Genomic DNA, 12,645 nt, shown 5'->3' with positions numbered 1-12,645 from the left:
AAATAAATTTAATGTTGTCTTAGCATGTGAGAATTAAGTCCAGTGACGCCAGTACTGTACTTATTTTGTGAATAGCCAGTACATTAGTGATATGCTAATATAGATGACACACAGCATTATCCAGTTTATTTTTAGAATAGGTGGCCTGTTACCTTTCACGTGGAGAATGGCACTCGAAGAGATAGTGCCGTTCAAGTTTTTAGCCCGAACAACATAAAGGCCAGCATCTTTATCACACACCTTCTGAATGAACAAAATATGTTTTGTCTCCTTTTGCAAAAGCTTTAAGTGTTCATCTGCAGTCAGTTTCTGGCCCTTCTTGTACCTGAAGCAGAGAGTCAGTTTTCAAGTCAGGTTTTTATTGCTGTATTCCAAGTACAATTCAAATTCAAACTCTTTACCTCTACACTGACAGCAAAGGACACAGCTCACTGTTGTGTTTTCATTCCTCAGTTTTGAAATCATATGTAAATATGGATAAATAAATAATTCAAATTGATGGATTATACATTCTTATTACTAGAAAATGTGGTTATAAATGGACAAATCATAATTATCTCGCTGCAGTATTGGAGAAAGTAGCATGAAGTGTTGGGCCCTCAGTTTGGTGCTGAAATATTTTTGCTAGTAATGTGTTGAATCATTCATATTCAGCTCATAAATAGGCTCTTAAGATGCATAAACATGTACAACCTTTCCGAATATGTGCCTTCAGTACAAAGAACAGCCAATGACTTGTTCTTCCACCTCAGGCTACTTAACATTTACTTTGTTCACATCATCAAACAGAATAAAGCAACTCATTAGAAATTATTCCATGGAACCAGTGTCATATTCTAACACTTGAGGATCTGTCACCATGTACTGGCATTTATTCCTGATTTATACAGTGGAAGTAAGAGAAAATTCTAGCTCTTCTTGCCTATGATGTTTCAGCATAAACTACATTTGACCTAACACAAACACAGAAGTACTTTTCTACATGTATGTTCAATAAAACATCTACATCAGCACAAAATACATGGTATTGGTGAATTTTTAATTAAAAAAATCCACTTTTTTCTGTTTTCATAAATTTCTAATTTGAAAAATGCTTTTGTTGAATATCATTATTAAAAGACCATATATCAACACTGTATATATTTTTAGGTAAATTAATGATTTCTTCTGATTAAAACTGAAGGAAGATGCCCCTCTTTCAGCCCCTATTACTTTGGCAGGGAATTTCTGAAAAGTAATCTTAAAATATGCTTATATTACATCATCTGTATTTCTCACAAATGCAGTATAAAGTATCCTAGTTAGACATACAGCAGTTCAGAGAGAGATAGGGCGTGCACACAAACATATAATATAAAACTGGTTCTCAGTGTAGACATTTAGGTTTGGTCAGATTTTTTAACCTGTAATCTTTCTCCGTTTTTTAACAACTGAGTCTCACGTATGTGTAAATGTGTGTCTGTTTGTATATGTAGTGGCTATATACAGCATACATGCATGTGTATGTCCATCCATATATCATATCAAATGCAGGTGAATTTACTTCGGTAAATCTGGAGTGTGCATTTATTTTAAGAAATTATTGAAGAAGTGGAATGTCATATTCCAGAATATAAAAGCTGTATGATGTATTTGCTTGAAAAGAACATTGGGAATGCTTGCAGTAGTTTGATGCTGTCATCATTCATAAAATGAAGTACAGAGAGGTTATTTGAAGTAGGTTAATTGTCAAAGGCAATTTTGAAGTGGGAATCATGCAAAATTGTGGAGTAGAAAGTACGCAAGCCATTTCTTCTAGTCTATATAATAATTAATTTCAGTATAGTATAAGTGGTTCATGGTGTCTTGCTAATAGGTATGTTTACTACTTCTTATTATAAGCTACCCACCATGTCAGTGTAGGCTCTGGGAATCCCGTTACTTCTACTTCCAAAGTTACCGGAGAACCTTCCATGACGGTTTTGTTAGACAGAAGCTGGGAGAAGTTAGGCGCCTGTCCAGTTAGGCTGGTCATGCTGTTCTTTTCTGATGAACTTTTAATCTCTTCTCGGGTGACCATTTGCCTCTGGCAGCTTCTGGTGTCTGATTGAAACACGGAACCTGAGAATGTATCAGGCAAAGCATGCAGCCTGTCCTGGGTTTTAGTACAGTTATTCAAGTCATGCAATTGTTCTTGTGTTTCTGCCATGCTTTTATGAAGCTCAAGGTGTTGCCAATGTGTTTTGCACACTTCACTCATCATGCTGTATACTGGTTTGGCATTTATAGTGCAGGAAGCAGTGCTGGATTCAGATATTTCTTGTAAGCTACAAGTCAAAGGAGATACTGCTCTGTCTTTTAGGCCAGAATCTGTTGAAAAGGTACAAAACTTCTCAAAGTGATCTGACGGGCTTTCTATTTTATTATCTGTAGCATCAGTATAAGCAGAATTTGTTAAGATCTCAGAGGCTTCCATCACTTTTTTAATACTAGCGTTTTTCTGCATTTGCAAGCTATAAGAACTGACATGCAAATTACGAGAACTACAACAGCACTGCTCTTCTAGCTCTGTTTCAGAATGTAAGAGGTTGGATTCTGGTGTCTCAGAAAGCGGTGGCAAAGAGATATCATCAGGTGATATACACTCATATTCATCTCCGGAGGGTATTTCTTCTGCCAGGAATTCAGTCTGTAAACTATCCTCTTTGGCTGAAGATGACAGCTCTGTATCCTGTGAAACAAGATCCTCGCCAGCTGGACAGATAATTAGAATATCAGCCAATTTATTCCTGTCCTTAAATTAGTATGGGAAAGTAGAGAAAGGCAAGAAGGGCGGGGGGGGGAGGAGGGGGGAAAAACAACAGAGAATGAGTTATCATTCTATGAATTCCCTTTTCATGCAGCAGCTAGCAAAATATTTGAAATATTTCTTCTAATTAAGCTTAAAACATTCTGAGAAGCAAGAGGAAATATGTGGAAAATTATAATTAATCAGAAAATTTTGCTAGCCGGAATTCAAAATGTTCAGATACATTTTAGCAGATATAATTATATATAAGCATTGATTACAACAGTATCAATAAAAGAGAAAGTCCCTCTTTCTACAAAGGACAACCTGTGGCTTACCTGTAGGTGCTGTTTATAAGAGCATTTGCAAGGGGAAGGTGGAGAAGGAGGTGGTCTAATTCTCATCTAAATGAGAAACCATTACATAGTAATAAGAATATATTAAAAGCCAAGATACTGGACTTTGATTGAGAAAGAGAGTCGCCAGTCATGTTCAAGACTTACAGAATTAAACCAGTATCTTTCAAGCATTTTACATTTCCCTCATTTTCTGCCAGCTGTTTCAACATATTGTCCAAAGATTAACAGAAAACAATGCTAAAATTAATTTATATTACCTTGGATCCAAAATAGAAAAAAATTCCTCTCACCATGCACGAGTACATTAATTTTTTAACTATAAAGCGTCAGAGATATTATGTGATATATTAATTAGTTCTCTGCCTCTTAATTTTTATATAAATATGTATTCATATATTTAGGTCAATTTTATTTGTGCCAGGGCTTTCAGCAAAGGTGTTCATAATGTTTTCTTATGCTATTCTCTCATTATTAAATTCTATTAAAAAAATATGTAATCTGCTAAACAATGTTACTATCACCTATAAACTGCTTATGCAAATCTGTTGGGTGATACACTGGATATCACTGCTTTCCAAACCAGTTCTCCTTGGCAGTATCCATCATGAAAGTACAGTGGCACATGTGTTTCACCTTTCTTTCTGCTTTATTGCTTTAAATATACTCTAATAATCATGCACAAAATTAACAACAGCAACAAAAAAAAAGTAGTGCCCTGGTCCTATAGATATGGTTTAATACAGATATTTTTCCAAGTTAATACATTTGTTATTTCAAAGCCGTGTGATTCATGCCAGGTCCATGAATGAATGACTAGAAGAGATTTGAGATTTTATTGTGCCTATTTTACCAAAGAATTCAATTTATTTGTAAGATGAAGTTTTGGTATTAAACATGTTTTCAACAAGCATCCCCTGATGAATGCTGACCTCCAAATATCTTCCAATATGAATATATCATGGACATTAACATGAAAAATTATAATTGACTTTCTAATTTGGTGAAATATGTCATTTATTTCCCCTTTCCAATTACTCAGAAAACAATAAAGACTGAGTTACTTTTTCCTTCTGCACATATTCAATTTCTTAATTGGTGTTCCAATTTAAATTATTCCTAAAAAATTGTTATTTTTAGCTATTAATTCCAATACACAAACATACAACATAGTTTTCTATGGTTTGCAAATTTGACTGTCACCCAGCTCTTTTAACCTTATCAGCACTGTTCTAAAAAGGTCTCTCAGATTTAAGCCTAACCAAATTTGCAAGTCTTTCTTAAATGAAGCTTTAATAGGCATTTCAGTAGCAAAATCTGGCTGTTTGTGTCTGACTTGCAGTAACTAATAGAATAAACCAAATCTGATTAAACATTAAGAAACTGAAAAATTCTTTATAATATTAAATTCTGAGCAGGTCTATTTTAAAAAAATAGTTTCTGAATATCCAATGTCAACTGTCTGAATGAAATCGATGATCCAGCTTCATTCTGTCTATTGAGGAGTCTACGCACATGTACACACAATGGCATACATTCGAAGAACTACAGGAAAGCCATGACAGTGTAGGAATCTTCCAATGACTAATCTGGCATCTTCATGCAGGGATATGATGTCTAATGAGGCCACAGAACTGAACAGTTATTTCAGAAAATTGATGGAAAATTACCCTGAGGAAAATGCAGAGGAAAATGCCAAGGAACATAATGACATGGACAGTGAGTGAGCAAACTGTCAAGCTATAGCAGCATGAGGACCTTCAGCCCTCATGTGCCACCTGTGATCCAAATAGCATGAGGATAAGTGTGTCATGAGAAGGTCCAGGCCAGTTTTAGGTGATACTTTTTTCTGAAGCAAATTAATGTTGCAAAATTAGCTTGCAGAAGCATAGGCAAAATTAGAGATTGGTGGCCTATTAGACAAGGAGTTGAATATAGGCCAGGTCTTTCCTTGTAAAGGATGGAAATAGAAGACAGAAAAGCTCTAGTGAGGTGAAGCTGCTACTTCTGCAAGTGAAGTATGGAGTGATGAAAAGGGTGGAGGCATCATAGTTGCCATACTTCACATCTGATATTTGCTGTTTCGCATACCCTTGACTTCTCCCCTTGGCAGCTGAGGCATAGTCTGATGAGGACTGACAAAACTGTGACCTAGTAAAATAGAAAATACGGCTGTGCACATCTGCTGGGTGAGGAAATTCTCTTGAGGGTGGCTCTTCAGAACAGTCATAAAATTTTGAGTGAAATCTGGGCTCCTAGTTAATGGTGAAACTCCCACTGAATTAGAATAGAGGTAAGAAATTCAATTAGGTTCAATTTTGGCTCATCAGCAGATTATAGAATGCTCTTTATTGAACTGAAGGGAATGTCAATAGTTGAATCTCTACAAAACATCACAATTCAATCTCTTGTACTGTTGATTTATGTTATCAGCTGGCAAAATGGAAATTTTAGAGCTCTAGATCAGTTACAAATGTATCCTACTTTTCTAAAGACTTAAATATATTACCACCCACTCCAATCTGCCAGAATATTTCACGTAGTGCTTACATTTACATCCTGGTTCCTAAGGCTTGAAAATGTTCTTTAATGGAATTAATGTCATGTAACATAGGTCTGGGTTTATATCACCTGTATTTCTAAGATATTTATTCATTAACAGTTTGGAACATTTCACATTCATTTACTGTATACCCAGGAATAAAACATGTTTGTCTGCTAGGGTTTTTCTAATTCCAACTGCATACCCAGTCTTTCAATAGCTAATTTCCTTTTGTGCATTATCCTCAACAAGCAATCCATACTTTGGAACTTATTTATGATCTCTGCTGTTTGGAATTTTGGCAGTGGAAACGTAACGTGTTTCGAGGTGAAAGTGAAGATGACTATTTCCTGCTAAGTTCTGTTATTTATTTGATGTATAGTGTCTTACAAACAGTACAACATATTAGAACCACACAATGGTTAGGGCTGGGGGGGACCTTAAGTTCACCTAGTAACCCACAGTTATCTATGACATGACGTCATACTGAACTGACAGTTTCTTTTTGCCATGACTGCTTTCCTGTTATTCACACTGCTGTAAAACTGAAACAACCCTCTGCTTGTTTTGTGTTGGATTTTTGTAATAATGTAAATGAAAAGACAACCAAAGCCCATGAATCTATAAGGATACGAACCACTTCTGAAAAGCAATGAATTAAGGAGTAAAATTCCTTTGAAAGTACACAACAATGTCCAGCAATTTGATTTAAAATAAAAAAATAATTAAAAAAAAATCAACATCAACAGCAGATACCTGTTTAGTGTTGGTAGGAGACAGAGTATTTTTTGTCTTCTCAGTAATGCTTTCTGAATTTGTAAGCAATTTACATGATAATATCTGACAGAAAAATGTTTCTAAAAAGAAAACTACTGTATTTTCCTGATGAAGATCTGAATGATTCAACAAAGAATCATAATTTTCACTGTTACTTAGTTCAAGTTCTGAACTTCTCTCATAGCATATTACTTATAAATCAAACACATTTACAGCTTATATCTAGGGGCTATATGAGTATGAGGGGTCTGGGAAAAACTAACAGCAGTCTCCATTACTTCCTATATTCCCTTAAGTTGTCTTATAATGGAGAGAGCAGAATTTGTCCTATCTTGAGGAAGGACAAATAGTTAAAAAGAGGACATCTCCATCAATAGCACTGTGGCAATAGGACCAACAGAAAATTGGTAAAATAAATATGTGGACTGGATGGACTAAGACTACATTAATAACACCCATTTTAAGGTATGCTTGAAGATCAAAACCCAAGAAACTTGCCATCAGTACAGACAGCCTTTTAAGAAATAGAGAAAAAAAAAAAACAAAAAAACCACAACCAGCAAAAACAAACAAACAGAAACAAACCCCCCCAAAAAAAACAAAACAAAAAGATCCACTAGCATAAACTAATTTTATTTTCTATAAAAATACTAACCTGCTGCTTTTGTTCCTCTGCTTTTTCTTTAATAACAGGCTCACGTGCTTCTTGACCATTTCTTTCTTCTTTTTGAAAAGTAACCAACTCCTCAGAAAATTCTATTTTCTGCAATGTGAAAATTAAGTAAGCTTATGCACAATGGAAAGCACCAATGGTTAGTTATACACTGTCTTATGTACTGTACAACAGAGTAGAAGGAAAAAAATCAGTGAAATCTTATCTAAAGCCTATCATTATCTCAGGTGTAAATTGCTTATGGCAAAAGTATACAGCAAAACCCAATTCATTCATCCCTGGACAAGCAAAGGCAATATTTTTCAAAGCTGAGGGGATCTTTCCTGAATCAGGGAAAGTATAGGAGGACACCAAAGACTTTACTGGTTGGTCAAGAATCTCAGGAATATTAATCAATTTGTACCCAAAATAAGCAAGGGAAAATAAAAAATTAACAAAGTGACACTAATGGGGAAAAAAAAAAAAAAAAAAAAGAAAAGAAAAAGAGGATAAATAACAAATCCAGAAAAAAAAGTCAGGATTTCAGGAAAACTGTAGTAAGGAGGAAACAAACATTTGTGAGTCTCTAGAATGTTAAAAGTTCTCTAAAAGGTGAAAAGGGGAGAATGTGTTCATAGCATAAAACATAACCAGGCAGAATTTGCATTTGTTCTCATTTTCCTCCCTACTTCAGCTTCCCATCTAGACAGTCCATAACCACTCTGAATGTAATTAACGGTACTTTAGATCAGCTGCTTTACAATTCTTTTTGGCTAATACGTATTTCTAGCTGAAGCCTCAAAGACTTCGCAACTGGTTACAAAGTCCTTACATAATGGAAATCTGGACAGCCATATTGTATTTTATCAAGACTTCATGAATCCTTTAAAACTGTCATAGAAAAAATGTACAGATTTCAAAGAGCATCACAGTGGAACAACGCAAGGAAAACCAAAAGTTTTATGGTTAGTTTTGTGTATTTCACATCTTTAGTTGTCCAACCAAAAGTTACTGTCCTAAATAAGCTTTCATAAGAAAGTGCTGCATTATTAATTTTCCATTCTATGATTAAACAAGTGAAAAAACTCTGTGTGATCTTATCAATATAATATTTTTTGCTGAAGAAAAAGCATTCTTCAATTTTGCACTTGAAAAATCAAAGAGATATTCTCCTACAGACATGTAAAATCAGGAAAAACTGCACAATACATTTCACCTTAATTTGTTATGCTTTAAAAATGACAGGATGTAAAACTGAATTCATAGTCATGACGTTTCATACTCATGGCATTTGTGTAGATTATTTGCTGAATGATATATTCTTCATAAGATACAGATATCAAATATTGAGATATTCTGGAAATGCTCAATAAGAATATCAGTTTTAAAATCTCAGAATACTACGCATTGTAAAAAAAGACTTTCATTTGAAAAACGTTGCTGAGCTCTAAAATTGCAGAAACTTTTTTTATATATATAATGTTCCTTTTGACTGATTTTTAAAAAGAATTATTTAAATTAAAGGTTAAAATAATCAGGAAATATTTTACGAATGGTTCTGCATGAAAAAAAGTGCTCTGCAAACAACTCTGTTACAGAAAGATAACATTACAATTAGAAAAATTAGTCAAATGTTACAATTATTTTGAAATTCCACTTCTCTTGAAAAGATTAATATTATTTTGAGCTCACAAAACTATCAAAGATTCAAGCCTGACAAAACTTGGGGCTATTTAAATGCTATAATAGCATTTAAGTAATGCATGCATTGGAAGGAGAATCTGAAAAAAAAAAAAACAACAACCCACCTAGCTGTCATAGATTTTGAAGTTTTTTTTATGGTCACAGTGCAAGGCAAAACTTCCTTTCCATTCAGCTAAATACTTTTGCAACTCATTTCTGATTTTGACATCTCATACTCCTTTTAAGTGTGTTAATGAGTAATTTGAGTGTTCAGGTTTTATAGTATAATTACATCAAAGAAAAATGAAACAACATTCAACATCAACAAGAGCAGGACATTTAAGTATCTTAACACTTCCAACTTCATAGAAGAATTAACTCATCTACTGCTGCATGTGGGATATATTTCGTTTATTACTTTCAGAGTGGGCCTGGAATAGACAGTTTTTATTATAGAAATCCAGCCTGCTCAGCTGTCTTCCCTAGTTCTTCCTCACTTGATATGTTATTAATTACACTCAAAGAAGCTTATCAGATTCTATAAATCTAAATGTGTTGGTGCTCTCTTTAATATTTACATTGTGAGCAATGCTTACATCATTTAAATTACATTGGTTTTACCAGAACTTCTTTTTTGGGATGATTTTTCCAACAGGGAGCCAAGAAGCTATGCTGTCTGACATTTTATAGATATAGCAGTTACTTATATTAGAGAACCAAAGAAAGAAGAAATATGAGAAAAAATATTTGCCTAGATTCTCAAAGTAATTGCGACATTTTCCCCTAAAGGGTACTTGAAAGCAGTAACAGTTCTGAAGGAAGCCAAGAAAAAGAATCCTAAGATGAATACTTAGAGCAAAACCAAATAGGATTTCATCAATTCATTATGATCACTACATAAGGTAATGGAAAAGTGAACAATTAAGAAATGCTTCATACCACATACTTTTCATTTCAGATTCAGACAATAAGCCTGATAAAGTTGATGCAGATGCAATACATTCTCCAGATTAAAAAGATATATACCTTAATCTCCATAAGTTCCCTCAAAGACCTACACAACTCATCAACAGAATTAATGATTTCTTTGTACTTTAATATGGCTTTTTCAACATACTTCTTTCCTTCTTCAATACCTACAAAGGTAAAAAAACATGAAAGTAGAACAGAATGCCTCAAACAGTTGTGTAACAATTTACTTTGCAACCCAAATATACTCTAATAATTACATTTTTCTGTGTTTTGTTTTGCTGGAGGAGTTCTGTGATCTGCAACCCTACCTCTTACTAGCATGTTTGAGGTGGGCCTTCATAGTCACTGCAGGTCTTCTGCTAGGCTTCTCCTGAACAAAATTACTTCTGTCTGGTTAGCGATATTGCTTTAAAAGATATGGAACTTGTAAAGTGTCTCCTAAACTAGTTGTCTTATTATACAGCTAGGAGGCACTTAGATCCCTGTTATAAGAAATACAAAAAAAAGGGCAGGGTGGAGAAGCTTTTTCCCATGTAATGACTTAAAAAATACAAAGCATCTCCTTTCTTCCAGTGTTTCCAGTCAACTGGTGTCAAGAATCTGTTCTGTCAGCTTCTTTCCTACAGAATGTAGGAATGCTTAAAATATCAAGAAGTTTTAAAAAAAAAAAAAGGAAGAGGAGGGGTGGGAAGGAAGAGGGGGAAAAAGTGATCTGTGCTCTCTAAGAAGTTCTAAATTTGAGGAATTTAAAATCACAGTCTGACTCTGTTGATACACAGTATATCCTTCCTTGGAAGGCCACCTTACCTTTGGATAACATAACTTTAACAAGCATGTAAACAACAAAGCAAAACCTGAAGTTTGTTGACCTTCATTCTTTGGTCAATAATGCTTCAAATAAACAACTGCAAATAGAGTATTTGTTACAATCAAATACCACTAGTTATTCATAGCATTTATGTAAAAAATTCACTCAACGCTAAGGTATATTACTGTAATATATTTTGGCTTCAAAGGCTTGTCTATTATGAGATAGCATAAGCCCTGAAGTCTTAATTCCAAGTTCATAAATATTACAAGGACAATCACATTTGATTTCAAGGTGAACTCAGGTTGCATACACAAAACCAAGTAACTATCAGACTGCTGAGTTCCTCCATATTTTTTAATTTTTAAATATTTGCTCTGAAATCCTTCACCTCTTCCAGTCAATACCTGAAATCGTTTATTTTTAAAATTTCAGAAGATCTTGTTTTTAAATGAACAAATCTAGGAATCTGCTTACTCCTGTCTTAAGTTACTGCATTTTTCCCCTGCATTACATTACCAGATAGCTCCTCACCGTATAACCGCTTAGCAAGGTCTGTAATCTGCTGAATTTTTTCTTCCTGTTGAGGCACTGCAGGCTCAATAAACTTATTGAATTGCTTGTAGAGAGTCTCTATTGCTTCTCTTGTTTCGCACTCTGCAGAATACTTGCCAACTCTAATGACTGTTGCACTCACATCTTCAAACCAAAATTGACACTGAAGGATAAAAACACTGCATTATAATAAATTATCAGCAGTTCAAGCTTTTGTAGAATAGACTGGACTAATCTTAGATTTTCCATAATCTGTGGCATAAATTATGCCTGCAATTTTAATCTGAAAAAACATTTGTTCAGTACAAATGCTGCTTCAAATATTAATAGCTGCTAAATTTTCTTTAAACACTATATCCGTGTTAATCTTGCAAGCATGCTGAAGTTATTAGTTAACGTTTCTCCAAATATATATTTTATTTCTGGGTTCTTTCCACCTTTTATATCAACTGACTAATTTCACAAGCTTTGTATTGTGGCCACAGATATACCTCTGTAAGGGCAGCGAGGTTGCTTAGATTTAGACTACTAGCAAACAAGAATTTTGGTATCAGCAAACATTAAAGTTGCTAGTAATCTTTCTAGTGACAAGAACGGGCTTTAAAACACACACATAATAAATGGTTTTGGTTAAAAATACTTAGAGGATAGAATCTGTTGTTCACCCAGTATCATCTCTATTACGTCATTACAGCAAGCAGCTAATAATCACCCTTCTATTCTGCCAGTAAATTCAGTATTGTAGACTCTGTCTATTCCTGAAAGAAAAACTTCTGGGTAAAAGGTGATATTTTACACTGTGTAAAGAAAGCAATCTTAAATTTTAGCTCTAGGAAATAATGTATTTCCCTCAAAGTAAGGGAGGAGTTTAAAAATGCAAATGCACAACAAATTGTAACAAATTGCTTTGCTAGCAATACATGACCCATTGATCACTAGACAGTTGAAACATCTTTTAAATGAAACCTTAGTATTGTGATCTATCAGTAGGGGAATTTATTTGTCATGTACTTAGATCACTTTGGAGGTATAAGCAGTATTATTTCTAGAAATAAACGATGAGAGGACTGTGCTTGCCTCACAGCAGATGCACCAACACAATGTGGTAGGACGGAAATTACTGTTACAAATGTTTGGTTGTTTGTTTTTTTTTTTTTTAAAAAAGAGGCAATGCTTGAGGCAGTCTTCAGACACGTTAAAGTTACAGAAGTCTCCAAAAAGACTTAGACTGCAGTTCAGAAAAAATGCTTACCGAGTCCATTAAAAAAATATTTTACATTTCAATTCCAGAATTACACATCACACAGACAGCCCTTCCTGACAACTAACAAAGTGGGTATTTGATAATTTGGCTTTTGTGGTTTGACAGCTATCAAGGAAAGCCTGTGGCACTTTCTATGTTGCCTCAGAATGCACTTAGAGAAAATGAACTCATAAGTATGATAATAGATGCTAGATTACTATGAAAGTCATATTGAGATTGAGACCCCAGCAGCATGCATAGCAACGCAAGAATGTGGTCACGTTGCATCG

The 12,645-nt window shown here is 34.3% G+C and overlaps 1 protein-coding gene across 2 annotated transcripts in view; it reads right to left on the bottom strand.

Annotated features, from left to right (window-relative positions):
• The window catches only part of CCDC141 (coiled-coil domain containing 141), a 97,079-nt gene that overhangs the window by 9,917 nt on the left and 74,517 nt on the right, over window positions 1-12,645 (bottom strand). The window contains exons 24-29 of one of the 2 annotated variants that reach the window (XM_061379319.1): window positions 11,092-11,275; window positions 9,804-9,913; window positions 7,098-7,205; window positions 6,422-6,505; window positions 1,890-2,773; window positions 153-325 (exon numbers count right to left, since the gene is read on the bottom strand). In XM_061379319.1, the coding sequence (XP_061235303.1) occupies window positions 153-325; window positions 1,890-2,773; window positions 6,422-6,505; window positions 7,098-7,205; window positions 9,804-9,913; window positions 11,092-11,275 (1,543 nt within the window). The remainder of the gene's footprint in view (window positions 1-152; window positions 326-1,889; window positions 2,774-6,421; window positions 6,506-7,097; window positions 7,206-9,803; window positions 9,914-11,091; window positions 11,276-12,645) is intronic. The other variant, XM_061379326.1, reaches the window with a different exon arrangement.

The sequence above is a fragment of the Neopsephotus bourkii genome, unplaced genomic scaffold, assembly GCF_033783945.1.
Source record: "Neopsephotus bourkii isolate Nb327-2 ecotype Australia unplaced genomic scaffold, CSIRO-AGI_Nbou_v1 NB_196, whole genome shotgun sequence".
NCBI classification, from domain to species: domain Eukaryota; kingdom Metazoa; phylum Chordata; class Aves; order Psittaciformes; family Psittacidae; genus Neopsephotus; species Neopsephotus bourkii.
This window is presented reverse-complemented; position numbering and strand designations above follow the sequence as displayed.